This window comes from Lynx rufus, unplaced genomic scaffold (genome assembly GCF_022079265.1).
Source record: "Lynx rufus isolate CCGP_SWC_20201006 ecotype Redwood Valley unplaced genomic scaffold, mLynRuf1.p SCAF_10, whole genome shotgun sequence".
NCBI lineage: Eukaryota > Metazoa > Chordata > Mammalia > Carnivora > Felidae > Lynx > Lynx rufus.
Window position 1 is genome coordinate 57,134,002 of NW_025814824.1, and position 26,499 is coordinate 57,160,500.

The 26,499-nt window shown below is 40.6% G+C and overlaps 1 protein-coding gene across 1 annotated transcript in view; it reads left to right on the plus strand.

Moving 5' to 3' along the window:
• The window catches only part of UNC13B (unc-13 homolog B), a 263,053-nt gene that overhangs the window by 174,257 nt on the left and 62,297 nt on the right, over positions 1 to 26,499 (plus strand). The window contains exons 10-11 of the mRNA XM_047065931.1: positions 2,260 to 2,574; positions 4,632 to 4,722. Of these exons, the coding sequence (XP_046921887.1) occupies positions 2,260 to 2,574; positions 4,632 to 4,722 (406 nt within the window). The remainder of the gene's footprint in view (positions 1 to 2,259; positions 2,575 to 4,631; positions 4,723 to 26,499) is intronic.

A 26,499-nucleotide genomic window follows, 5' to 3' on the forward strand; every position in this document is an offset into this window, starting at 1 on the left:
AAATAAGCCCTTTAGTTAAAAGTTTGACTCTGTGGCAAGGAAATTCTTTGTCCTTTTGCATGGAAACTTTCCAGCAGGATACCAGAAGTGAAAGGAAGGCCCCTGACTTGGGATAGAAGTATCCAAATGGGCTGGGATAGATCTGGTAGATCATCACCTAGAACCTCTGTCTTTTTTTTTTTTTTTTTTTAAGTTTATTTATTTTGAGAGAGAGTGTGAGCAGGGGAAGGGCAGAGAGAGAGAGGGAGAGAGAGAATCCCAAGCAGGCTCTGTGCTGTCAGCACGAACCACACGATCATGACCTGAGCCGAAAACGATAGTTGGATCTTAATTGACTGAGCCACCCAGGTGCCCCTCGAACCTCTATCTTGAATAGGACGGACTCCCTTAAATTCAGTATATGCCTCACAGGAGTAATTTGCAGATACTGCTCTTCTTTCTAATCATGACTCACTGCCACTTTCTCTGCCCTCGGTACTGTCTCTAGGAACGAATTAACTTTCTGGGTATGGGAATTGAGATGATTGAGAACAGGTTGGGCTGGCCTTTCTTCAGGTATAAAAATGCATTAATATGGCCTTGACCCAGATCCTAGAGTTGAACTTTGTCTACTTTATCCAAAACTGAGTCATGTCCTGAGAGCAACTCAGTTACAGATGGGCGAGTTCATCTTTGGGACATTCCCTGTTACATACCACTGTAACATTTCTGTTGATGAGACCATTCCCCTGAAGAGTTTTTTTTGGTCATAGACTTCATCTCCTAGTGGCTTCCATTACCTCATCAAGTAGATAGCTCAGAGATAATTGAAGGAACATCTCCAATCTCCTTTGGTCATCCTAAGGAACAGACATTCACATTTACAATTGTAGAGGAAGAAAAGGGGACATCAATTTAATAAATAATAGGAAAGGGAAGTAGAGTTCATCCATTTTACTTTATGGAAATGAGAAGACTTTAATCAAGGCCACTGGACAAGTTTCTTTAGAAGTCTGAGTAAAGGGGCACCTGGGTGGCTCATTGGTAAGCATCCAACTTCGGCTCAGGTCATGATCCCACGGTTCGTGGGTTTGAACCCCGCATCAGGCTCTGTGCTTACAGCTCAGAACCTGGAGCCTGCTTCAGATTCTGTGTCTCCCTCTCTCTCTGCCTCTGCCCTTGCACTCTGTCTCTCTGTCTCTCTCTCAAAAATATATAAACACTGAAAAAAAAAAAAGTCTAAGTAAAGAATTTTAGGCATAAACAACAGACTATTTTAATAATCCTTTTTAAAAAAATGTTTTTTTAATGTTTATTTTTGAGAGTGTGCATGCACGTGTGCTCTCACACAAGTGGGGGAAGGGCAGAGAGAGAGGGAGACACAGAATCCGAAGCAGGTTCCAGGCTCTGAGCTGTCAGCATAGAGAGCCTGATGCAGGGCTCGAATCCACCAACCGTGAGATCGTGACTTGAGCTGAAGTCAGACGATTAACTGACTGAGCCACCCAGGCTCCCCTAATCCTTTTGTTTGTTTGTTTGTTTGTTTTTAATGTTTTATTTATTTTTGGGAGAGAGACAGAGCACAAGCCGGGGAGGGGCAGAGAGAGAGGGAGACACAGAATCCGAAGCAGGCTCCAGTCTCTGAGTTGTCAGCACCCCCACATGGGGCCGGAACTCAAGAACCACGAGATCATGACCTGAGCCCAAGTCTGACACTTAACCAACTGAGCCACCCTGGTGCCAGACTATTTTAATAATTCTTTTTTTAATTTTAATTTTTTTTTGAGAGAGACAGAGACAGAGTGTGAGCAAGGGAAGGTCAGAGAGAAAGGGAGACAGAATCCGGAACAGGTTCCAGGCTCCGAGCTGTCACAGCTGTCAGCACAGAGCCCGACGCGGGGCTCGAACTCACAAACCGTGAGATCATGACCTGAACCGTAATCGGATGCTCAACTGACTGAGCCACCCAGGCGCCCCAGTATTTTAATAATTCTTAATCCTACTTACAAAAATCACATTAAGATAAAGTATGCTTCAAAGTCAAATAAATGTAGGTTAAGGTTAAGTGCTATTGGAGAACCCAGCACATTGTATTGTTTTTCTTGTTGTGCTTCTGCAGACTAGAAACTAGTTCTTCTAGATTGTGAAGTTTGGACCTGTCTTCCCAGGAACCTCTTGTTTGTGATTCTTGCCATCTTTATTTCTGGATTTATCAGTTACTTTTGTCCTGGTCTCTAGTTTGCATGTAACTACTCATCTGTCTTCCTCTCATTCTCACAGCCCCACCAGCAGTAGTAGGTATGGCTCCTCCTGTAATGTGAGTCAAGGAAGCTCTCAGTTGAGTGAACTAGACCAATGCCATGAACAAGATGATGACCGTCGGGAGAGGGACTCGATTCATTCATGCCACAGCTCTGGCAGCTTCTCCAGAGATGGCCAAGTGGGCTTTGGAGAACAAGAGAAAGCCTTGGAGGTGACAAGTGAAGAGGAGAAGGGGACAGCATGTGAACCCAAGGAGAGGAAAGAAGATGCCACAATCCATCCTCCCCCAGATCTGGTGCTACACGAAGACCGTGTCCTAGGCCCCCAGGAGAGGTAGGTGATGACTGCCTTGAGGAGTTCATGTGGTTTCCTCAGTACCTGCCTGTGGTAGTGTTAGATATAAGTGCTTTTCGTTTGTTTCCCTATTGCTGGGTATGGTAGTGATCAGGATACTGAGGGTTAGCTCCATACGCTTCTTTTGATTGTTGGTATAACTCCCTAGGTATTTTGAGGATCTCTGAAGATCACTTGGGTTCTTTGTAGTTACCTGCAGTGTACCACTCCTATTTGAATCTGCAATTATTGGCCCACTAGTTGACCTATATATGGTAGTCTCTGATCTGGAAGTGATCCAACCCCTGCAGCTTAGTTCATTCAGAGGAGCTACTTTGGATGGAATAGGCTCCCCAGCCCTATTAATATTTAAACTTCTTATGTGAACATTGTTTTGTTTTGTTTCCTGGCTGAGAAAACCAGGACAGAGTTAAGAAAGAATTGGTCTAAAAGTCAGATGTAACTCTCGCTTCTGCCTCCCCAGGGTCTAGCAGTATATCTGGAATTAATTGGTACCCATAAGAAGAAAAATTTTAAACCTGTCTTTTTTTTTTTTTTTTTTTTTGAGACAGCAGGAGGGAGGGGGAACAAGAGAGAATCTTAAGCAGGTTTCATGCTCAGTGTGGAACCCGATGTGGGGCTCAAGCACATAACCCTGGGATTATGACCTGAGTCAAAATCAAGAGTTGGACACTCAACTGACTAAGCCACCCAGGTGCCCCTTTAACAGTCTTGTAATAAAGTTTAGTACAGTGTTTGAATGTTACTGTTATTGAATTAAATCAGTAGAGTTGCTGATAGATTGGGGCAGAGCACGGTTTTTCAGTCTTGGCACTGTTGACATTTGGGCCCAGATAACTTTATGGGAAGCTATCATAGGCACTTTAGAATATATAGTGGCATCCGCACACTGCATACCAGCAGTAAACTTCAGTTGTGACAACCAAAAATGTCTTCAGATGTCAGATTTCCTGTTGGGTACAGACCTGTCCCTGTTGAAAAGCACTGGAGTAGAGTGATAACAGCTAGGTGTGACTTAGATTCTCAAATTTCAGGTCTTAAAAATAAAGCGTCTCACCAGAAGTTCAGAGCAGTGAGTGCCGTTTATGTGGTAGAAGTTTGAAGAATGGTTGATGTGTGTATTCTACCCCTGAAGATACAAACTTTCTCTTCTTACTTTTTCTTGATTTTTAGTCCTTTCTCATGGCTTGTCCAATAAACAAGACATCCAGGAGGTTTGGTTCACAACCCACTGAAAGATTGCTCTTTGTAAACCTTAGGTTTGTCAGATACCATCGTCTGGGTAGAGGTCTCGTCAGAGCAGCAGAAGTGCCCAACCTTTCAAAATTCTTAGTGGAGCAGGAAGGGTTCACAGGAACAAAATTCTGCCCTAAAGATGGATGCTATGTAGAACCCCCAAGGGAGACTAGTGGTCTTGAGAGGTAAGACACCAGGATTAGTCCCCATGTCTCTGCATAGTTTCAGGGCCCTTGTCATTGCTTTTACTAGAATCCTGAAACCTGACTGTCCCAATGAGCTGGCTCATTGGGTGAGTGAAAAAAGGGGAAAGAAGAGAGGGAATGGATAAAAAGCTGAGGGCCACCTGGATGGCTCAGTTGGTTAAGCATCTAACTCTTGATTTTGGTTCAGGTCATGATCTGACAGTTTGTGGGATCGAGCCCCACACATCAGGCTCTGTGCTAACAGCATGAGCCTGCGTGGGATTCTCTCTCCCTCCCTCTCTCTCTGGCCCCCACGCCCTGCTCCCGCATGTGCATATGAGTGCACATGCTCTCTCTCTCAAAATAAATAAATAAAACTTGGTTTTTAAAAAAAGCTAAAAGTTGTCATTTTAGAGAGGATTTTTTTTTCACATTGGCTATTTAGGACTATGCTGTTTTTTTCACTATTGGCTATTTAGGACTATGCCCAAATCACTAACAAGTATACGCATGAATACAAAACATTTTACTTCAGATATTTGGCAGTTTTCCCTTGAGCACTGTCACCCTGTGGCCTGGGCTATTTTTAAGGAACATTCTTTTCTTTGTTACAAGCTTTCCTGAGGAGAAGGCTTCTTCACCGTTTACCCAAGCCAGAGCGCACTGGATCCGAGCAGTTACCAAGGTTCGACTCCAGTTGCAGGAGGTAGGAAATCTGTTTTTCTACTACTAGTTGGGACAGTTTTTTCTTTGAAATTGGGAGACATATGGTGCTGAAGAAGCAGTCAGTGATTAGTCATCTTTTTATAGTGTGCTTTTGGGAATGCATGACAAGTAAGCTAGAGCCTTAAGAGATGGGAGGTGGCTGTTGGCTCCCTTCTATGCTGATTAATGGAAATCAAATAGACTTAGTGGGTTGAGAGCCTGAAGGCTAAGTTAAATGCTATTTTCAGTACCATTGTCATTCTAAGGCCATTTTATTTTGAGTTTAGGACATGGAACCATTATAAGGCCTCTTAGGGTCAGTTGTTGTCTCCCTTGGCCATCCAGTTCAAGGTCACTGGCTGACCTATTAAAGAGGGCCTTTTTAATGTATACAGAAAGGATGTTTTTAAATGATGACAAGTGGCTGTCAGTAGTATAATACCTGGAAGATATTTAAAATGCAAGCATGCTCATATATGTAAACACACTTAAAAAATAATTTATTTTGAAAAATTTTCTAACTTAGGGAAAAGTTGCCAAAATAGCAGTATAAAAAACTCATCTTTCTTACCAAGAATCCCCAGTTGTTGACATTTTATCGCAATTGCTTTATCACCCTCCAGCCATTATGATTAATCTTTTTCTGAACCATTTGAGAAAACGGAGAGATGATTGTTACTCCTGAATAGTCCTTTTTGCATTTCCCAAAAAACAAGACTACTCTCCTATATAACCATAATGTAACCATCCACATCAGGAAATCAACAATGCAACACTATCATCAAAACCCCATGCAAATTTTGCCATCTGTCCCAACAATGTCTCTTTTCTTTCCTGGTCTAGGATATAATCCAGGCTGACATGTTAGTAGTCATATCTCTTTAGGCTCCTTTAATCAGGACTGGTTCCTCAGTTTTATCTTCAACAGACGGTTCAGGCATTTTATTTTGTAGTGTGTTCTTCATTTGGGGTCCATCCAGTGTTTCCTCATGTTCAGACTCAGGCCATGCTTTCTTGGCAGGAATTACACAAAAATGATGCTAGGCTCTATTTAATGAGTTGTATCAAGAAGTACATGTGTCACCCTGTCATGTCCTTGTAGTATTAACCTCAATCAACTAGAAATTTTTTATTGGCCAGGTTTCTAACCTGTCAAGTCATCAGGTCAGTTTTGTTATTGATAAGTGTTTTATGTACTCTGAGACCCATATATTATTCTTCATCACATCTCTACCTCTGAGCTAAGCATCTGTTGGTAATACCTATCTGAATCTACCACCACTAATGGTGGCTGCCAAATGGTTAGCTTTCTATTTCCATTATACTTTCTATGTTCATTAGCTGGCATTCTATAAGGAGGAGATTTCTTTTTCTCCCGTCAATTTATTTATATCAATATAGACTCATGGATTCCCGATTTATTACATGAGTTATAATCCATTACTGTCATTTATTTTGTTGCTCAAATTGTTCTAGCACTGCTAATTTGACCCTTCAGGGAGAAGATAATGTTTTAATAATGACTGAAAAGGTAGCTGCTTTGGAAAAAAGCATTTTGAATACAGATGTATGAAAATGCTTTCTTTTGTGTGTACGTTCTTCCATTTCTTTTTTTCTTTTTTTCTTTCTTGCTTGCTTACTTGCTTCTTCTTCATCTTCAGCAGCAGCAGCAGAAACAATGAGTGTTACCCATAAAAACCTGTAACTGCATGTTCTAAAATCTTGGAAAGAAACTATTAACATATTTAAAAATCTTTCTAATTAAAAACTTCAGTGAGGTTTGAACTTATTTGTTAAAAATATTTCTATTTGATAAGACATAAGAACTTGATTAGCCAAATTCCAACAAAATCTTTGACTAATTGCTACATAGGTACCAATTGCACATCTTCCATTTGACTGTATTATCTGTATCTTTTTGACAACTTTGAAAACCAAATACTGAAATAATTGAATGTGGAACCATACTTATGAATAATTCTATAACAAAATGTTAAACCAAGATTTAAAAAATAATGAGACAGATTGTATCACATTGCTTTCACTAAAAATATTACTATTGCTAGTATTTTTAGTGACAGCAAGAAATATTTTTATCATTAATCCTAAATGTCTCTTTTATGCTTTTTATATTTTTATAATGTAATGATTGTATTAATATATGTTTATAAGTTTTAAATGAATAAGTAATATATATATTGAGAGAGATGCTAAAAATGATTTCTGTGGATAAGGTTGCCTAATCATAAACGCTTGGAGTCTTATTGATCTAGACTGACATGAGGTAAACATTTAAAGTGAACAGTTTTTAAGATTGCAAGCTGGTGCAACCACTCTGGAAAACAGTATGGAGGTTCCTCAAAAAATTAAAAATAGAACTACCCTACGACCCAGCAATTGCACTACTAGGCATTTATCCATGGGATACAGGTGTGCTGATTCGAAGGGACACATGCACCCCATGTTTATAGCAGCACTATCAACAATAGCCAAAGTATGGAAAGAGCCCAAATGTCCATCAATGGATGAATGGATAAAGAAGAAGTGGTACACACACACACACACACACACTCACACACTCACTCACTCACTCACACATATACAGTGGAGTATTACTCGGCAATCAAAAAGAATGACATCTTGCCATTGGCAACTATGTGGATGGAACTGGAGGTATTATGCTAAGTGAAATTAGAGAAAGACAAAAATCATATGAGTTCACTCATATGAGGACCTTAAGAGACAAAACAGATGAACATAAGGGAAGGGAAACAAAAATAATATAAAAACAGGGAGGGGACAAAACAGAAGAGACTTGTACATATGGAAAACAAACAGAGGGTTATGGGAGGGGTTGTGGGAGGGGGGATGGGCTAAATGGGTAAGGGGCATTAAGGAATCTACTCCTGAAATCATTGTTTCACTATCTGCTAACTACTTCGGATGTAAATTTACAAAAAAATAAAATTCAGTCAGGTGTCAGTTTTGAGGGTTAAGCTTCCAGACTCTGTTGTACATACCATTGCATACTTTTTCTAGATTGGCATTTACCATGATGTAATTAAGTTATTTATTTACCGTTTGATCTAAGTTTTCTGTGTACTTGTAAGTTCTTTGATTTCTGGAGCTGTTTTTTACTGCTAGTGTTCTAGAGCCCAGTTATAGAATCTGGCAGAGTGTTTAGCCAACTTTTTATAGATGCTTACCTAGCCAGAAAAGCCCATCAGCATTTTCACAGAAGTCTCTATGTGCCTCTTTATCTCTCTTAATTTTATTTTTAATTTTTTCCAAGGCCTAGTAACTTAGCAACTATAAAATATTAGCTATTAGCATTAGCTATGTTTTCTTATATAATTTGTATAGTATATACATTAAATTAAAAATACTGAATTTGGACCATAGTATGTGTGCATTTAAAACTTTTCTCACTTAGATTGTTTTTGTGAGCACTAAATATGTTTTGAAAACATGATTTAAGGTTTAGATTAATATTCCATTAGGTTGATGTTCCATAACAACTTGTGTTTCTTTATAATTATAAATAATGCTATGATGAGCATCATTTTGTGTGAATCGGTTTTTGATTTTTTTTCTTTAACTTAGCTTTCTCAAAGTAGATTCAAATAAATTACTGAGTTAAAGAGTATATATACTTTGTAAAGGCTTCTGATTAACTTCTATGTGTGTTTTCAGAAAACTTTTTCCAATTTGTATTTTCAGTATTTGAAGGTGCCCCACCAACACTGAATATTATCATTTTTGAAAATGTTTGCCAATTCAGCAGAAGAATGGTATCCTCTTATTTTAATTTACATTTCTTTGATAGTGATTTGAATATTTCCCATAAGTTTATAGGACATTCATTCTTCTTCAGCCAATAACTGCATTCAATAGACTTTAAGGAACTACCATAACCTAGTTATCCTTATTGCCATTCCTATAAGCAGATTCAGGGAAGATATTCTGTAGGTCATCTCTGTATCTGGGGTGGCTGAGTGCCTGGCCATATGTACTTAATAAGTGTTTGATGACATTGCAGTAATGTTAGTAGTGTGGGTGGAATGGATATGATTTTGTACCTTATTTGGCTTAGCTGCAGAAAAATCTGGGGGAGGAGGTGAGACTTTTAGCTCTAGAAACCGAGACTGTGGTGGCAGCAGGTGGGTGGGTGTTCCAGGTGGAAGGGACAGTGAAGGAGAAGACATAGAGGTAGGCCGTGAGGAAGCCTTGACAGAAGCTCTTAGGTTGCTAAAGAAAGCTGGAGAAGGAGAGACTTATTTAGTAAGCAGAGATGGAACTGAACAAATAGAATAGAAGGCCTGTGTTTAAATGGAGCGATCTCAGGAGATTTAAGATTGTAGCTGGTCGGGGCGCCTGGGTGGCGCAGTCGGTTAAGCGTCCGACTTCAGCCAGGTCACGATCTCGCGGTCCGTGAGTTCGAGCCCCGCATCGGGCTCTGGGCTGATGGCTCAGAGCCTGGAGCCTGTTTCCGATTCTGTGTCTCCCTCTCTCTCTGCCCCTCCCCCGTTCATGCTCTGTCTCTCTCTGTCCCAAAAATAAATAAACGTTGAAGAAAAAAAAAAAAATTAAAAAAAAAAATTAAAAAAAAAAAAAAAAAGATTGTAGCTGGTCAACCTGAGAGGTGGATCAGCATTTTCTTAGGGAAGAGCTTTAAGACAGAATGAATTCACTGTCTCCCACAAAGTTCTGTTCTGTTCTTGTGACTCTCTCCCTAGCAGAGACTTCCTTCTCAGGCAATTGTTGAAGGCCTGAAAAAGGTATTCCTCTGGGGAAAAATCATGCTCAAGGGGAGCACCCTTGAGGGCCCCATCTCTTAGACTTAGTTGCATCAGGAAAGCATTCTTTCTGTAATTTGAACCTGTAGGATTTTGTTCTGATCACGGCTGCCTATGTTAAACTTTTACTACTTCAATTCTTTACCCTCGTGAAGACCACCAGTTACACCCGTCTCCCTAACCATTACTACTCTAACAATTAAATGAAAGAATGTTTGGAATAATTGATAAGTATAAAAATATGCAATTATACAAAAACATAAAATTATACATGTGTCATGTGAAATTTCCCTCCTACTTCAAACTTCCAGGCCTCAAGTCCCCATCTTCTCCATTTTTTTGTTACCTGTGTCTTGTGAATCAGTCCACAGATAATCTGTGCATTTACAAGCATGTGTGTGTACACATGCATGCATGTGTATATTACATCATACTTTACCTTTTTATTTTTATTATTTTTTTAAGTTTATTATTTGAGAGAGGGAGAGAGCACAAGTGGGGGAAGCGCAGAGAAGAGAGAGCTAACAGCACAGACCCTGACTCGGATTGATCACATGAACCGAGATCATGACTTGAGCCAAAATCAAGAGTCCAACGCTTAACCAACCCAGGTGCTCCTAAAGCACTCTCTCCCCAATGTGGGACACGAACTTGTGATCCCGAGATCAAGAGTCTCATGCCCTACCGACTGAGCTTGCCAGGCATCCCACTAAAGCCTTTATGAAGGAGGTTCTGCCCTTTTCATGCCCCATTACTGGGTCAGGAGTGAGGCTTAGTTTTCTCTGGCTCTTGTTGCCACTTCCAGGCCATTACTAGATCTTCACATAACCTATTCTCACAGTCACCTTCCTTGTTGTAATTAGGTCCCAACTGTTCACTAATTCCTCATTCAGTGAAAACTTTATTACCTACTTTATAGTTCTCCTTTTGATCTCTACTACTGCCATCATCATCATCACCACTGCCACACTTACTGGATGCTACTATTACTATAAGTATTTTACATGCATCATCCAAATGAATCCCTTACAATACTTTTACAAACCAGTCTTATGTTATTTGGCCCATTTTATAGATTAAGAAACTGAGGTTTTAGAAAGATAGAAACTTGTTCAGGGTCACTTAGCTGATAAGAGGACTGCATTCAAATCTAGATCTAGTTAACTCTAGAGCCTAGCTTTTTTTAACACTTTTTCTACCATATTACCACCATAATCTTAGAACTCTGTTTTCCAGAGCATGGAAAACTCTTTTCCACAGGACTCCAGTTTCTGGAACTGTTAATAGGTTCTCTATTATGTGATAGAATTCCATGGTCAAAGAAATTTGGGAAATAAATTTGGTTCCAGTAGAGTGTAACACCAACAGATAGCTCCTCTTAAAGAGGAGAATATAATATGCACAGCGTCACTGCAAGCTTTTTTGACCATGAAACTCTGTTCTGGAGAGGCATCCTGCAGGACTCACTTTCCAAGGAATACATTTGGAGAAACTCTGCTTCATTTGATTTCATTATCATTTCATTAAAACTGCATTTGTGAGGGTCATCAGTGAGCTCATAGCTACCTGATTTAGTGATTGCTTTCAAACCTTAATGGACCTCTCTGCAGTATTTGATACACTGAACACTCCTTTGTGTTTTGACATTTAAGAAACCATCCCCAATGCCATTCTTCTCTGATCTCTCTTAAGTTTCCCTTTTCTGATTTCTCTCTTTGCTCATTCTTTTTTTTTTTTTAACGTTTATTTATTTTTGAGACAGAGACAGAGCATGAATGGGGGAGGGTCAGAGAGAGGGAGGCACAGATCTTTGCTCATTCTTAAATGTTGGTCTTCCTGGGGTTCTTTCCTCAATCCTCTTTTCATATAACTCCCTTATGTTCTTTATATGAAATCTTATTATGTCAGTTACTACTTATATGTGGATTGTTCTCCTGTCTGTCTAGCCCAGATCTCTTCCCTGAACTCTAGATCCATATTTCTAACTACTTATATACTCAGTTGTCCCATCAGCATCTAAAATTCAACATATTTAGCCAAAAGACGTCATCTCTCAAAACTTTGTGTCCTGTATTTTGTTCCCATGTTCCCCAAACCAACCCTGAACCCACTAAATGTGATTGGGCTCTTGAAAAGTAAGGGAAAGCTAAGCCATCTCTTCGATAATGTAGAAGAATTAGGAGCAGGAGTTTCACTTACCTTTAAAGGGAGGGAAGGAGGAGCTCCTGGGTGGCTCAATTGGTTAAGCATCTGACTCTTGGATTTTGGCTCAGGTCATGAATTTGAGCCCTGCATCGGGCTCTGTGCTGATAGCATGGAGTTTGCTTTGGATTCTCTCTCTCCCCTTTTCTCTGCCCTTCTCCCTGCTCACATGCTCTCTCTCTCTCTCTTTCTCAAAATAAAGAAACCTAAATAAGTAAAGGGAGGGAGGGAAGGATAAGATAGCTGTCTTGTGCACATAGTAGATACTCCATAAATATCTGTTGACAGGATGAATGCAAAGGATGTAGGTAGGAAAGCTAGTCTTTTTTTCATTCTGGGTACTTGTTTTGTGGAGAGGAATGAGAAGGCTAATTCCCAAATTTCATCTTTCTAGCCATCTTTCTGTGACTATGGCTCCTTCCTCTCCTCACACAAAACTTGCTTTTGTCTCCCCTCACTGCTCTAAGGTGAAATAGAGACAAATAGACTATGCTTTGTGTGTTCTTCCAGCCTTTTCATCCAGCCCTACTTCTACAGTTTTCCCTTAGTGGACTGAAAAAGGAAAAGGAATCCTGTTTCTATTTTTTTTTAAGTAACAAATATCTTTTTATTGAGATATAATTCATTTAACATTATAACTTACCATTTTAAAGTGTATAATTCAGTGTTTTTAGTATATTTACTAGGTTGTACAGCTATCACCACCATCTAATTTGAGAACATTTCTATCACTGCAAAGGAAATGCCATCCCCATTAATAAGTCACTCCTCATTCCCTGATTTGCTCTAGCCTCTGGCAACCACTAATATACTTTCTGTCTCTATGGATTTGTGTGTTCTGGACATTTCGTATAAATGAAATCATATAATATGTGGCCTCTTGTATCTGGCTTCTTTCACTTAACATAATGTTTTTAAGGTTCATCTGTGTTGCAGCATCTGCCATTACTTTGTTCCTTTATATGGCTGAATAATATTCCATTCTGTGGATATATCACATTTTGTTTATTCACTCATCTGTTGTTGGATGTTTGGATTGCTTTCACCTTTTGGCTGATATAAATAATGCCACTGTGAACATTCATGTATAATTTTTTGTGTGGACATATGTTTTCAGTTCTCTTGGGTATATACATACAAATGGAATTGCTGGATCATACGGCAACTTTATGTTTAACCTTTTGAGAAATTGTCAAACAGTTTTCCAAACAGGTTGCACCATATTACATTCCTATAAACAATGTATGAGGGTACCAATTTCTTCACATCCTTGTCAATGCTTGTTAATCTGTCTTTTTGTTATAGCCATCCTAGTGGATGTGAAGTGGTATCTCATTGTGATTTTGATTCCCATTTCCTTAGTGACTAAGGATGTTAAGCATCTTCTCTCATGCTTATTGGCCATTTGTACATCTTCTTTGAAGAAATGTCTATTCAAATCCTCTGCGTTTTTACATTGGGTTGTCTTTTGTTGTTGAGTTGTAAGAGTTCTTAATATATTCTGGGTTAAAGTCCTGTATCAACTAGATGATTTGCAAATATTTTCTCCCAGCCCTGTTCCTTTTAAATTTCTTTGGACTTCTCATGAATTTGCCACTTTCTGCCTTAATTGTTCCCTAACCTGCAACCTTTCTTTCCCCTCTTTGTTTTGCACATGTATGGAGAAATTGGCAACATCACCTGAGCCTCTGAAACAATAAGAAGCTGTTATTTTTACAGGGTGTAGAAGTAGCATGCCCAGTTGGTCAGTAGCAAAAGCATGTTCTTGAGCTGCCGTTTTTTCCTACAGCCTGTCTCAGTCCCTCTTTTCTCTAATACATACACAATCTCGCTCAGTCCTTGAGATTCAACTGCTTTGGTAAAAAGTAAAATCTTAGGTAGAAAGAAATCCCAAAGATGAAGCTGAGTGGGTGATAATAGGGGCATCCATAAGAAATTAAAATTTAAATATTCTTTTACACATTGAACACAGGCCCTCTACCTTTCCCACCCCATTTGCACTGAACAGAGCAGGAATACCTAGAAAGGATACACATGGTTCTCCTGCCCATGTTCTCCATGTCTGTTAGGAAGCAGGCCAGAGCAGAGAGGGAAGCCGAGACTGGCCTAGTTCTGTTTCTCTAAAGCTACCAGCTGGTATGTTTCTTATATTTCATTCCAAAGGCTCCCTATGAAGGAAAACACCAGGGTACCTGGCTTCTGATTCTGGATCGTCTCCTTTCTTCCTCTGCCTTTTAAATCCCTAATACCACCAAAACCCTGATTTCACCTTTTCTTCCTGTTATGAGCTGAATTGTGCCCCGCTTCCTCAGGTTGGAATCTTTTTTTTTTTTTTTTTTAATGTTTATTTGTTTGTGTGTGTGTGTGTGAGAGAGAGAGAGAGAGAGGGAGAGGGAGAGCGTGAGCGGGGTAAGGGCAAAGGGAGAGGGAGACACAAAAACTTGAAGTGGGCTCCAGGCTCTGCTCTATCAGCACAGAACCCTATGCAGGGCTTGAACCCATGAACCACGAGATCATGACCTGAGCCGAAATCGGATGCTTAACAAACTGAGCCACCCAGGTGCCCCACATATGTTGAAATCTTAATACCCAGTATCTCAGAATGTGATTGTATTTGGACATAGAGCCTTTAAAGAGGTAATTATGGTAAATTGAAGTCATATGGATGGAGCCATATCCAGTCTGACTGATATTCTTATAAAAAGAGATTAGGACTCAGATGGAAGAGCCTGTGTAGACAAAGATGGCCATCTGAGGCCAAGGAGAAAGGCCTTAGAAGAAACCAACCTCACTGACACCTTGATCTTTGACTTGTAGTCTCCTGTATTGTAAGAAAATAAATTTCTATTTCTTAAACCACCCAGTCTATGGTATTATGTTACGGCAGCCCTGGCAAACTAATACTCCTTCAAGGTAGAAGGGGAAAGAAGGTGACACAGAAGGTTCTGTGTTTGTCACATGTGAGTGACAATTCTGTGTTTCCTGAGGTCTAGTTGGTGGGAAATGTATTCGCCAGGCTGGTATATGGAGATCCTGTTCGTGATATCCAGTGTCTTTTGTATCTGTTTAATGTTATCCCTCTTACTAATAAAATGTAGGGCTAAACTGGAAATAGAAAGAACTAGATCCTTGAAGTAGCTCAGTCTTAAAATCTGAGAGAACCTGAGTAAATCACTTTTCTGTTTTCTATTTCTCAGTCTCCTGAGCTGTAAAATTAAGGATGACTGTCCTCTCTTACAGAGTTTTGGTGAGGTCAGAGAAAAATGTGTTTTTTAGTGTAAAGCTCTAGAAACAATTGCTTGAGAGTCACCAGGAGGCCTCCTCTTACCAGAACTTTTGGTTTTCAGGGCTCTCTCCTGACCTTCCTAGCCTAGGCCTGAGTGACCTGCCAGAGGTGTTGCTGCCCATAGCTGGAGCCTTTGCTACTGAGTGGGAACACAAGTGAAACTGTGTCTATGGCTAAAGCAGCAAGGTGCCATTGCCACAGGATTTCAGGTTTTTATAGGGATCTAGACTCCTTGGTGGCACGGGGTTCCTGGGATAACTATATGGATCACTCAGAGGAAGCTATTTACCTAGTGCACTGGTGCTTCTTTGGAGCCCCAGAGGAAGAAGGTAGTTGAATGCCTTACCCTAGGAGTCTAGGGGAGGAGTACAAAGGCTGTCATGGGCACTGGTGGGAACATTTTCCTGAGAGCTGCTTTTGTGTGCTTGTCAGGAGACACGCTTAATGTTTCTCAGGTCTCCCCCCTCCCCCCATTCCCCCCTCCTGTTTCCTGTGAAATGTTCTGGACATGTTTATGGCCTGGATCTGGATGTTTATCAGTGGTTGGTCTTCTGTAAATCTTAGATTTGGTTCTAGGTGGTGTCTGAACCTTGTGAATTATAAGATGTCACATCTGTGCCTGGGCTTTGGGGCAGCTTGTTTGAAGGGATGGAATTTGGTTTCTGAGGTACCTATCAAAACATCTCTGAGGAATGCCATGATACCATTGACTTGCCTAGAGTCAGAGGAGAGTATCAGACACCGGTAGCAGGCTTAGCTCCACCTGGCAGTATTTTCTGGGCATACTGTCAGTAAAGAGAGGTACTGTAGTTAATAAACTCTTATGATACCTCTGTATAAAATTAGAAATTACTTGTTTTCAAATAAACAAAGCTTATCTTCTTGCTTTCTATTACTTTTGCTGACTCTTCCTGCTTGTTTACTCATCCAGCCAATGGAACATTTGATACTGGCTAGGAATGAATTCTTCCTCTGTGAGAGAAAATCCTGTTGCCAAAGTTCTCCAAAAGGAAACAACTGATAAAATTTTAATTTTTTTTTTAATGTTTAATTTTTTTTTTAATGTTTATTTTTGAGAGGGAGAGACAGAGAGCATGAGTGAGGGAGAGGCAGAGTGAGAGGGAGACACAGAATCCAAAGCAAGCTCCAGGCTCTTGAGCTGTCAGTGGAGCTCGAACTCACAGACTGCGAGATCATGACCAGAGCCAAAGTCGGATTCTTAACCAACTGAGCCACACAGGTGCACCCAAATCATCCCATTTTAAATCAAGCCAACTGATAAGTGGTACCACTTTTTTATCATTTAGGAGCTTATAGGCCGGAAGGGAGATAGAAATAATTACATTAAATATTTACATTTTTCCCCAGATACTTTCCTTGGTCTTTAATGTCATTTTTCTCTGCAGCATTCCAGTGTGTGTTTTGAAACAACCTATTTGTAACTTCCTCTTTCCCTGGCTTCTGTTATCCTGGATTCTCCCATTCTCTTCCTTTCTTTCTTACCTTGCCTATATCCTTTCCTGCCTGTCTCTTTCTACAGTTTTCCCCTCAGGCTTTTTTCCCTCATCTCAAATCTGCCTCTGCTCAACCTCTAATCCAGAATCCTTAACTGAGCAACTACTATATGGCCAATTCTGTGCTTGATCCCGGCTTTTGTGCTAGGCAGCCAGTTGACTTCCAGCTAGCCTTTCTAAGCAAATAATTCCCAAATCTGTACTTCTAACCCTCCTTTTTTCTTTAGGTTCTATCCTTCATGTCTAGTTATCTAATAGTTATTTTCACCATAACTTCCTAATGTTCAAAACTTCCCTCCTGGACCCGTTCCTATTCTTTGTTCTCTGTATTAAAATCACCATCATTTTGCTAGTCACCCACTCAAAATCACGGTGTCATTCTTCCTTCTCTCTTGCCTCCCACATTGGATCATTTGCCAGACCTTGCTCTTTTTTCTCTCCGTGATTCCTTTTACAAGTCTCTTCTCTGTTCCCTTTTGTGTTCAGATCTTCTTTATTGCTTAGTGTACAGTATTAGTTTTCTGAAGGTTTCGTTCTTTTATTTGTCTTAGGATACATTGTGTATACCACTGCCAGCATTGTCTTCCTGAAACAGAGCACTACTCATGGCTCCACTTATACGCAGGGCTCAACTTACATGTCACATCCTTTGAAGCCTTCCTCAAAGTCCCCAGGTAGTTAGGTACTCATTTTTCTATAACATTTCATATACAGTCAATTTTGGTGGTTATCATATTATCCTGGAAATGTGTGAGCATTTGACCCCAAGATTATGTATTTCTGAAAAGAGTATATACTATATGCTTCTTCTTATATTAAGTTCAGAAACAGATCAAAGTCATCTATAGTGTCAGACTGTAGGATAGTGATTACCTAGGTGGGGAGGGTGTTGGTAGTGACTAGACATAGGCACAAGGGAACTTCTGGAATTCCATTGATGTTCTGTTCTTGATTGGGATTCTGTTTATATTGACATACTTTTGATTTGTGCCCTGTATGTTATATTCAATAAGAAGTTTAAATAAAAGCTAGATAAAAATAGCCCGGGGAAGCTTGGGTGGCCCAGTCAGTTAAGCAACCGACTCTTGATTTCAGCTCAGGTCGTGACCTCATGGTTCGTGCATTTAAGCCCTGTGTAGGGCTCTGCACTAACAGTGCAGAGCCTACTTAGGATTCTCTCTCTCTCCCTCTCTCTCTGCCCCTCCCCCACTCTCTCTCTCTCTCTCTCTCTCTCTCTCAAAAATAAATAAATATTTTAAAAATATATAATGGAAATACAGATTAGGGACCATTTCTTTATTTTAAGATTTTATTTTTAAGTAATCTCCTCATCCAACATGGGGCTCAAACTCACAACTCCAAGGTCAAGAGTCACATGCTCCACTGACTGAGCCAGCCAGGCACTACCAGAATAGGGACTATTTAACGTTATTTCTCTAATGCCTGGCACCCAGCAAGCTCTTAACATATATCTGAGAATGAATGAGTGAATGAACGAAGGTTTCTCAAAGAAAGAGAGAAAGAAAAGAAAGGGGGAGGGAGGGAAGAAGAAAAGAAAGAGGGAGGGAGGAAGGAAGGAAGATTAATTTTTTCTCTCACTTGTAGTTAAGTTATAGTCTCAGCTTCTTAGCCTGACATCTGTAACAACTCATGACTTAGTTCAACCGATTTTTCTAACTTTTTTTTTTTTAACCCAGAGGCCATATTGTACAGTTGGAAGATACTGGGCCTTGGGGTCAGCCAGAGCCAGAGTTTGAAATAGGGCTCTACTACTTACTACCTATGTAACTTGAGGCTTAGACAAGTCACCTAGCCTCTTACAAACTTAGTTTTCTCATTTCTGAATTGGATATCATTTCCTCAGCAGATGGATATGGATTAAATAAGATAATACATATAAAGCAGGGCCTGGCATGTTTTTAGTATTCACTAAATGTTATTTCCTTTACTTTCCAACAACATAGCTTCCTTTTTCTCCTTTTCATATCTTTGCTCATCTTGTATCTCTGCCCTAATGCCTTTTCTTCTGTTCAATTTCCACATATCCAAATATTATTCATCCTTTAGGATCAAGCTCAGATATCACCTCTTTCATGGAGCCTTTCCTAATTCCTATCCAAATCAGCACCTTGAAAGCTGGCAATATTTTCCTCTCTAAAATTCTGCTACAATTTATATGTGTCTTTTATGATAAATATTAGTCACTCACTCTAACCTTTAAAGAGTTGCTGAAGGCTGCCCTCTCCAGGCCCAAAGAATAGGCACTTTAATTGGACTATAATGCTGGAGGCAGAAGCTCTGCCAATTGAAATAAACTGGGGTCATGAAAAGGCAGGTTGAGAAAACTGCTTTGGACCTTTGATATTATATATATTCTCCTCTTGCACTGGGAGAAATTCATATGTCTAGTCAAGGATGTGACCGGAGCAAGGGGTCAAGTTGCAAACTGCTTGACCTGTATTTTGAATTGGTCTTCAGTTAAAGATGTCTTTATAGCCCAGCCTGGCTTATCAAGGGAGGAGGCCATATAGGAGTTTGAGTCTGAAGTCTTAGGAATTAAGAATAGATATTAAAAAAAAAAAAAAAAAAAGAATAGATATTCAACTAGAGTATCTTCTCTGCCTAATATGTCTTGGGGGCCTACTACATGTAGGTAGAAAACAGTTCAAAGATTTAGAGATCCTGTTCCTGGCCACTTATTTTCTTGTTACTTCTGCTTTCTACTTGTATTTTCAATATCCATATATATGCTTTAACTCCTTTGTTAGATTGCACATGAGGTCAGGAACTGAATACAATTCCTAGCGTAGTTTCTGATACTTAATAGACACTCAGAAAAGTTTTGTGGAACTGTTGCTTGAAAGTATGAAGCGATATTACCAGGCAATACAAGTAATTGGTTGCAAAAGAAATGAGGGACAACAAAAAATGGAGGGAGCAAACCCTTTGAGTTAGGGTGCTCAGAGAAGTCAGATAAATTCCCAGAGGGTACCGAGTCAGGAATATGTTGTTAAGTATCAGGAAATGTCCAAGAAATAAAATAATAGAAGCTTAGAAAGATGGAAATCAAGGGATAACTTGCTTTCTGTTTATAAACATGCCATTAAAGAAATCATGGCTCCTTGTAAGTGGCATTCTTTCTGTAAACAATGCAGTGAGATTTACCACCATTCCAAAACAGGCACATTCTGAAGTACTGTCATAGTATATAAAATAAGACTTCCTGAAGCCAAAGAGTAGAGGTAAATTATAGTAAATAATTTTCCCTAATTCCTTGGGCTTGTACTTCTCTTTTCTGGTTGTCATCTTTAAGCATGCTAGGGAAATGTGTTTATTTGGTCCGTACCTGAGGACATTTGGACATAAATAGACAAAGATAACAAGTTAGGAAGGGCATTCTAGATGCCCTTGGAGCATCCTGGAGCATTTCTTGTGACAGGTGAGATAAAAACTGTTGACTGGTTTCTCCCTAAAACACTCTTTCCTGTTTGCTTTTGTGATATCTTTCTCTCCAAGTCTTTTTCTTCTGACAGCTTCATCTTTGTTTCCTTTATAGCATTTCTGCTCATCTGCTCGCCCCTTAAAACTTGGTGATTCCTAGGGCTCTGTTTTCCACCTCATTCTCTATCCTAGATAATCTCACTCATGTCTTTACCTGTAAACTGATGGATCCCAAATTGCTATCTCTACCTCAGTCTTCTTTCATGAGTTCCATACTCACATATCCAGCTGCCTATGGATCTTATTATGGCAGAATTTTCCAGACACCACATACAGTATGTTCAAACTGTACTGATTGTCTTTTCTTTCTTCTCCACCTCATCTCCTGTATATCCTTTCAGTAAATGGCACTACCAGTCAACCAAGCACAAAATCTAATACTCTTCTTCCTTAGAATATATAATATGGATATAACAATGCCCATGCTATAACATTTCCCCTATTAGATTATGAACTCCCTAAGAGCAAAGATTGTATCTTTTCATCATGCCTGGTACAACACCTAGGTACTTAATAGGTATTTATTATTTAAAAATTTTTTTGGTAGCATTGTATTAGTAATTCTTAAAGGTACTGTATTTGTTTGCTAGGGCTGCCATAACAAAGTACCACAGACTGGGTGGCTTAAACAACAGAAATATATTGTTGTATAGCTCTAGATGCTAGAAGTCCAAGATCAAGGTGTCAGCAGGGTTAATTCCTTCTAAGGGCTATAAAAGGTAGGTATTCCTCTAACAAATTGTCAAAAATTGATTGGGAGTAGGGGGGGTGGTTCTAAAGGAAGGTAGACTAGGGAGGATGAATATTTTGCAATAACTCAAATGAGAAGTAGTGAAGCCCAAACTAAAGGTTGTAGAGAAGGGGACAGATTTTATGGATAGGAAGGTAAAATAGATTAGACTTAGTGACATGTGAGGGGAGCAAAGGGTTTTGCAGGGGATTCTGTTACTGGATGGAAAGTTAGAATAGAGAGGTTTTAAGGTCTTGTGTGTGAGCAGGGAAGTCATCTCCATGTGTGGTTGGTTGGTATGGATGAGCTGCAGTATAGGGCTCCAATACCAGCACCACCAACAGGCTTTCCCTCTGCATTCCTTGCTTTCTTGGTTAAGTCTCATTCTCTCTCTTGCCTCATCCAGTTGAATACTTTCTTTTCTCCCCACCATGCTTCCATTGTCAGAGATCCTTAAGAGATTTGTCTCTCTTAAGTCTTCTCTTCCCCTTTGAACGTTAGCTATCTTCCTATAACTAAGTGCTTCATACCAGATATTTTTGAATATACGGAGAACCCTATAGGAAAAACCCTCCTCTTTTAGGTCTCTTCATTGATTCTCAAGACACTTGAGATTCATATGCTAACTAGGAACATATTTTGAAAAGCTTCTGGAAACAGGGTCTTACACCAAGAGAATTCTCCAGATTTGGGTTTACTGTAGGTATATTTCAGAACAAAACACAAAGAACTGAAGGAGATATTTGATAAATATTAAGCCAGTTAGAATATAGTCTCCTTATAGTACAAAGGGTTTCTTTCTTTCTTTCTTTCTTTCTTTCTTTCTTTCTTTCTTTCTTTCTTTCTTTCTTTCTCTTTCTTTCTCTTTCTTTCTCTTTCTTTCATGTTTGCTTATTAGAGACAGAGAGAGAGAGGGAGTGCACACAAGTGGGGGGAGGGGCAGAGGGAGAGAGAGAATCCCAAACAGGCTCCATGCTGTCAGTGCAGAGCCTGACACACGACTTAATCCCACAAACTATGAGATCATGACCTCAGCAGAAATCAAGAGTTGGACACTTAACCAATTGAACCACCCAGGTGCCCTCAAAGGGTTCATTTCCCCATGAAATTTCAAATTTTGGATTCCCATTAGAGAATCCTCCACATGTGGCCCCTTGGCTTCCTTGGGGTAAAGAAATTGAGGCAGGGCCATTGTACTTTGTGGATTGGACTGGGACATATATAAGCAGATACTAGTTCAGGAGTAGCCTTAGTTCTAAATCTGGGAGCTATGACTTTTGAACAGGTTTATGTGAGAGGGCTGTAGACTACTACATAGTAGTCTACTACATAGACTACTTTGATTATGAGTATTTACTTATTGATTGATTGATTGAGAGAGAGAAAGCAAGCAGGGGAAGGGTGGAGAGAGAATCTTAAGCAGGCTCCGTGTTGTCAGTGCAGAGCCTGAAGTGGGGCTTGATCCCAGGAACCATGAGATGATGACCTGAGCTGAAATCAAGAGTTGGAAGCTTGACCGACTGAGCCACCCAGGTGCCCCTGATTATGAGTCTTTAATCATTAGTCCTTGAATGGAAATGGGGCCACAGCCTTTGTAGGTAAAGGCTAAAAACCTGTTTAGCCTAGCAGTACTGAGTTTATCCCTGTTCATGTTTAAGGTTTTGCTAATCAGGATGGTGCTTGACCTGATTGTAGGACTGAAATTTGTCAGCAATTTGTGACTCCTTAGGCCTGCCTTGCAGCTTGTCAGGTCTCATTTAGTCTGTGTAGCAGCTATGTCTTAGCACATCAGTAAAGTCAGCACATATCTGCCAGGCTCATAACTCCCCTTGGATGGCATGTTCCTGAGGGAAGGAGGAGATTCACCTCCCATTGCCCATAATTCTCTGCTTCATGCAATCACTCAGTAGTTTATGGAGGGCATAATTGTACAGGGGTTAAAAAAAAGACTTTTCTCAGCCACCAGAACAAACCATTTTCCTCATGAAACATATCCTACTTGTGTGACCCATGTCAGCCTCTCATGTTGCTTCTGGCTTTACTTGGTGGTAGAGAAGGAAAGGAATCACAGACTTACTCTGATGTAAGTTAGATTTTGGCTCCACCTATCCTTTATATCCTCATATGTGATTGTCAGCATTGGGAGACGAGGTAGGTACCTGCTGGTCCTGACCCAGCCATTCTCTGGCAATGACACCTGAAAGGGCAGGCCACGTTTGGAGCAGGCACATTCTTTGCTTTTGGACCAGGCACATTCTTTGCTTTTGGACCAGTTGTATCTGGCCTGAGGGAGACTTAGACTGGTTTGTATGAGAGTGGAGAATTGTGGTTGGTGAGCCCCTCCTCCAGTATCTCTGTGACTCCACTCAGATGCTTTAACCGAGGATGAATTTTGTATGCCAGGTGGTCTTCTGACTAACCCACTCATTTGGTTCCCCTTTAGAGCTCCTGCAGCTCTGAACCTTCCCACAACTCTGCGTGAGTGTCAGTGTCTCATGTTGAATTTCCATCTTGACTCATCTATCTCTAGGCGAAGATCCCTGCAAAGATTTAAATTGGGAACCAGACCTTGAGAATGTCTGTTCAGAGCATTTCACAGCTTCTGGATAAATGCCTTTTCCTTCTTAACCCAATCTGTTTCTCCAATTCTGCCCAGCTAGGTCTTGAAAAGCCCTGCTTTGAGGAAGCTTCCCAACTGAGGTGGGTGCTTGTGCTATTTCTTACCTCTGAAAAGCACCCCCATCCTTTTAGCCTGCCTAGGATTCCCAAGAGCCAGATCCACTGTAACAAAGGACTGCATCGTTGCTTACACGGCTCAGGAAACAGAAATTGTGTGTCTATCCTAAAAGGCTAGACCACAGAGGAGATCTCTCCTTTGGTCATATGATGTCTGGCAGTCTGTGGGCCCTCTGTGGGCCCTGTTGAATAGTAGAAGAGGGAGCCTGCTTTTTTACCCAGAATGTACACGGACAGCTATTTACCACTTACTCTCTGTGTTTTTGGTGAAACATGGGAAGTTGGAAAGATACAAAAGTAATTTATGGTCAAAGCCATAAATTAATGGCTTATAAGCTGTCTTGTGAAGTTTGAAGACCATGAACTAGAGATTGCAAATTTGTTGTGCCTCATGTCATAAACACATCTTCTCCTGCCTGACCTTTATTTTTCTGGAAAACTCAAGCTGCTTAGAATATGGGCTGAATGTGTTTGACTAGGCAGATGGACAAGAGAGGGTCGCATTAGCCTCAGGTATAACATCTAGAAACCTCAGCCAGGTCTTGGAGCCACTGGTGGATGAGTCAGGAAGAAGTAGGTTCATTAGGCAGTGTCCTAGCTCTGAAGATCATTTCTAGTCTTGAGAGTTTGAATTTCTTAGAATAGGAATTCCAGCCCCAAACCTGATAATGACAGCCACTTCTCCGGGCTCTTTGAGTGGGAGGGAATTCTGATTTAATCAGTCTTCCCTATATTTCTTGTTTTAAACCCTTTACCTCTTCTGGCTGAAATATGGGAAGCTCCTCTAAATTGGCTGTGACTTCCACTGAAATTTGACACTTTTCAAATGATTTTTTTCTGTATTTAGATGTGGTTATAGTTGCACTGTCAGTCCTTATCTTTTCTGTCACCCAGCCAGCTCCCGACTGGGTTAGGAGGTATTTGCTCTGCTGTTAGTGTTGGCTGCATAATGAGGTGGATGGTTAAGAAATGGGTTGTTTAGCATCTTTTGGAATCTAAATTTTCTTCCTGGGTTGAGGGGGAAGCAATGTTATTGGAAGAAGGCAGTAGGGAGGCAAATGTTGGCTCTGGAATCAACACTTTCTCCTCAGGATCTTGGATAAGCCAAGGAAATCATTCCTCCTTTAAAAGCTTATGTTATCTACCATATAGGGCTGCCTGTTCCACAGTGACAGTTTTTAGGGTGGCCCCCATAGCCTGACTGCCTAATTCTTGGCTATCAGGGCCATGTTTTACTGTAGATTGTCATGAAGAATGTTGCAGGGCAGCAGAGGTAGCAAGATTTGAGAGCTTGGTTTGGACATGCTGACTGAATCAAACTTGTCCACCTTCTGCTGGCCTAAGGAAGAGAAGGGCTTTCTCTCATTAGATCAGGCTCAGAGGAGGTAGAATAGGAATGGCTTCACTGGATTGTTACTGGTAATTGGAGCCCTATATTGAGAAGAATTCTGAGATTCTTTGGACTCAAACAGTGTTTTTGCTGTCCTGTGGGTGCAGAGTGGAAAGGGGTATTATATATTTGATGTATTTGGCATTTTAAGCTCCAGGGCTTCAGGGGTCCCTGGCTTATGTTTGGCATTATGTTGCAATGAACAACTTGAGTGCTCTTTGAAGATAAGGACATTCAATTTCCTGATGAGTCCTAAGTAGAATTGTTGAGTTATTAGGAATTAGGGCCATGTGAGAGCCACCTGACTAGCAAGTCTCCATGGAGATGGGGCTGCCATTGGCAAAGAGGGGCTGGGAGATTTGGGATCATGAAACCGGAGCCTTGAATCGTAAACAGCTTTTGGTTAATATGATTACACTTGAGGCTATCCTAATTCTGGATCCCCAAACAATCTGTGGTCCAGACTTCTGCAATAGAGGGTTTATGTTAGCCCACCCAGCTTCCCTTACATCTCTCTAATCATTGCCTTGGCACAGCCTAAGGGACTTCTTGTTTTCCAGTTGGTTCTTTTGCTGTGGCTGTTCAGGGAGAACTGGACTAGGTATCTACTCTGAGAACATAGTGCTATTTGATGCTAACTGCACGTGGGCACTTCACCTGTTTTCCAGCTTCACCAAATGCAGATAGCAGATAATATAGATACAAAAACAAAAACAAAAATGAAACAATCAACTAAAAAAAAACCTAGCGTTTGTTTCAGTAGAAGGCATGATTGCCTTTGTATTGTGCTCTGGTAATTTCTTGCTGTGTTCTGTCTTCTGAGACGGGGAGCTCTTCAAAGTATAGATTGCTGGTCTTAAGTCTCTCTATATCCTATAGCCCAGACTTGAGAGAGGTGGATAGGCAGGGGAGAAGAAGGGAGGGGGGAGAAGAACAAGAGGAAGAAATGGGGGAGGGGAGAGAGTAAGATCTATATTTAGCAAGAGGGAGAGACACTCACCAAGGGTGTGTGAGTGAGCTTGCTGGCGAGGTTTGTGTGTGCGTGAGTGTTCTGGGAAAGGGGGTGTGTGCGCCAGGAACGTGTGAGGAGAGCTGGTGCCCTATGGGAGTTTGCAGGCAGGAAGCAGCTGGAGAGGAGGAGGAGCAGCAGCAGGAGCAGTAGCTGCCCTGCTTTCCGTCTCAGTCTGAAAGCCCGGAATCGATTGGGTTAGAATTCCACATCCAGTTGAAGTTTGGCTGCTATTGCCTTCAGCAGGCTGGTCATCAGAGTCCCCCTCAGCAGAGGTGTGGACCAGATTGGATTTCTAGATTTGTAGCCAGCGAGACTCCTGCCCAGCCTTTCACTGAGGGGATTTCTCTGCTGGGCATTGTTCCTATCATCAACTTTGCACCATGGAGCCAGCCAGCTGGTGCAACTGAGAATAATAGCTCCCTGGCTCTGTTGGTCTATTGGGCAAGCAGCCATGCTGTGGCTTAGAAAGTTCATCCTGTGGCTTCTCTGTCAAACCAGGGAGTGCTCCTGAATGGATTTCCTCTTAAAGACGGCACTTGTATTCTAAAACTTGAGAATTTGTGGTTTTAATGGTTTTTTTTTTCCTTTTCATTTCTTTAACTCTTACTTTG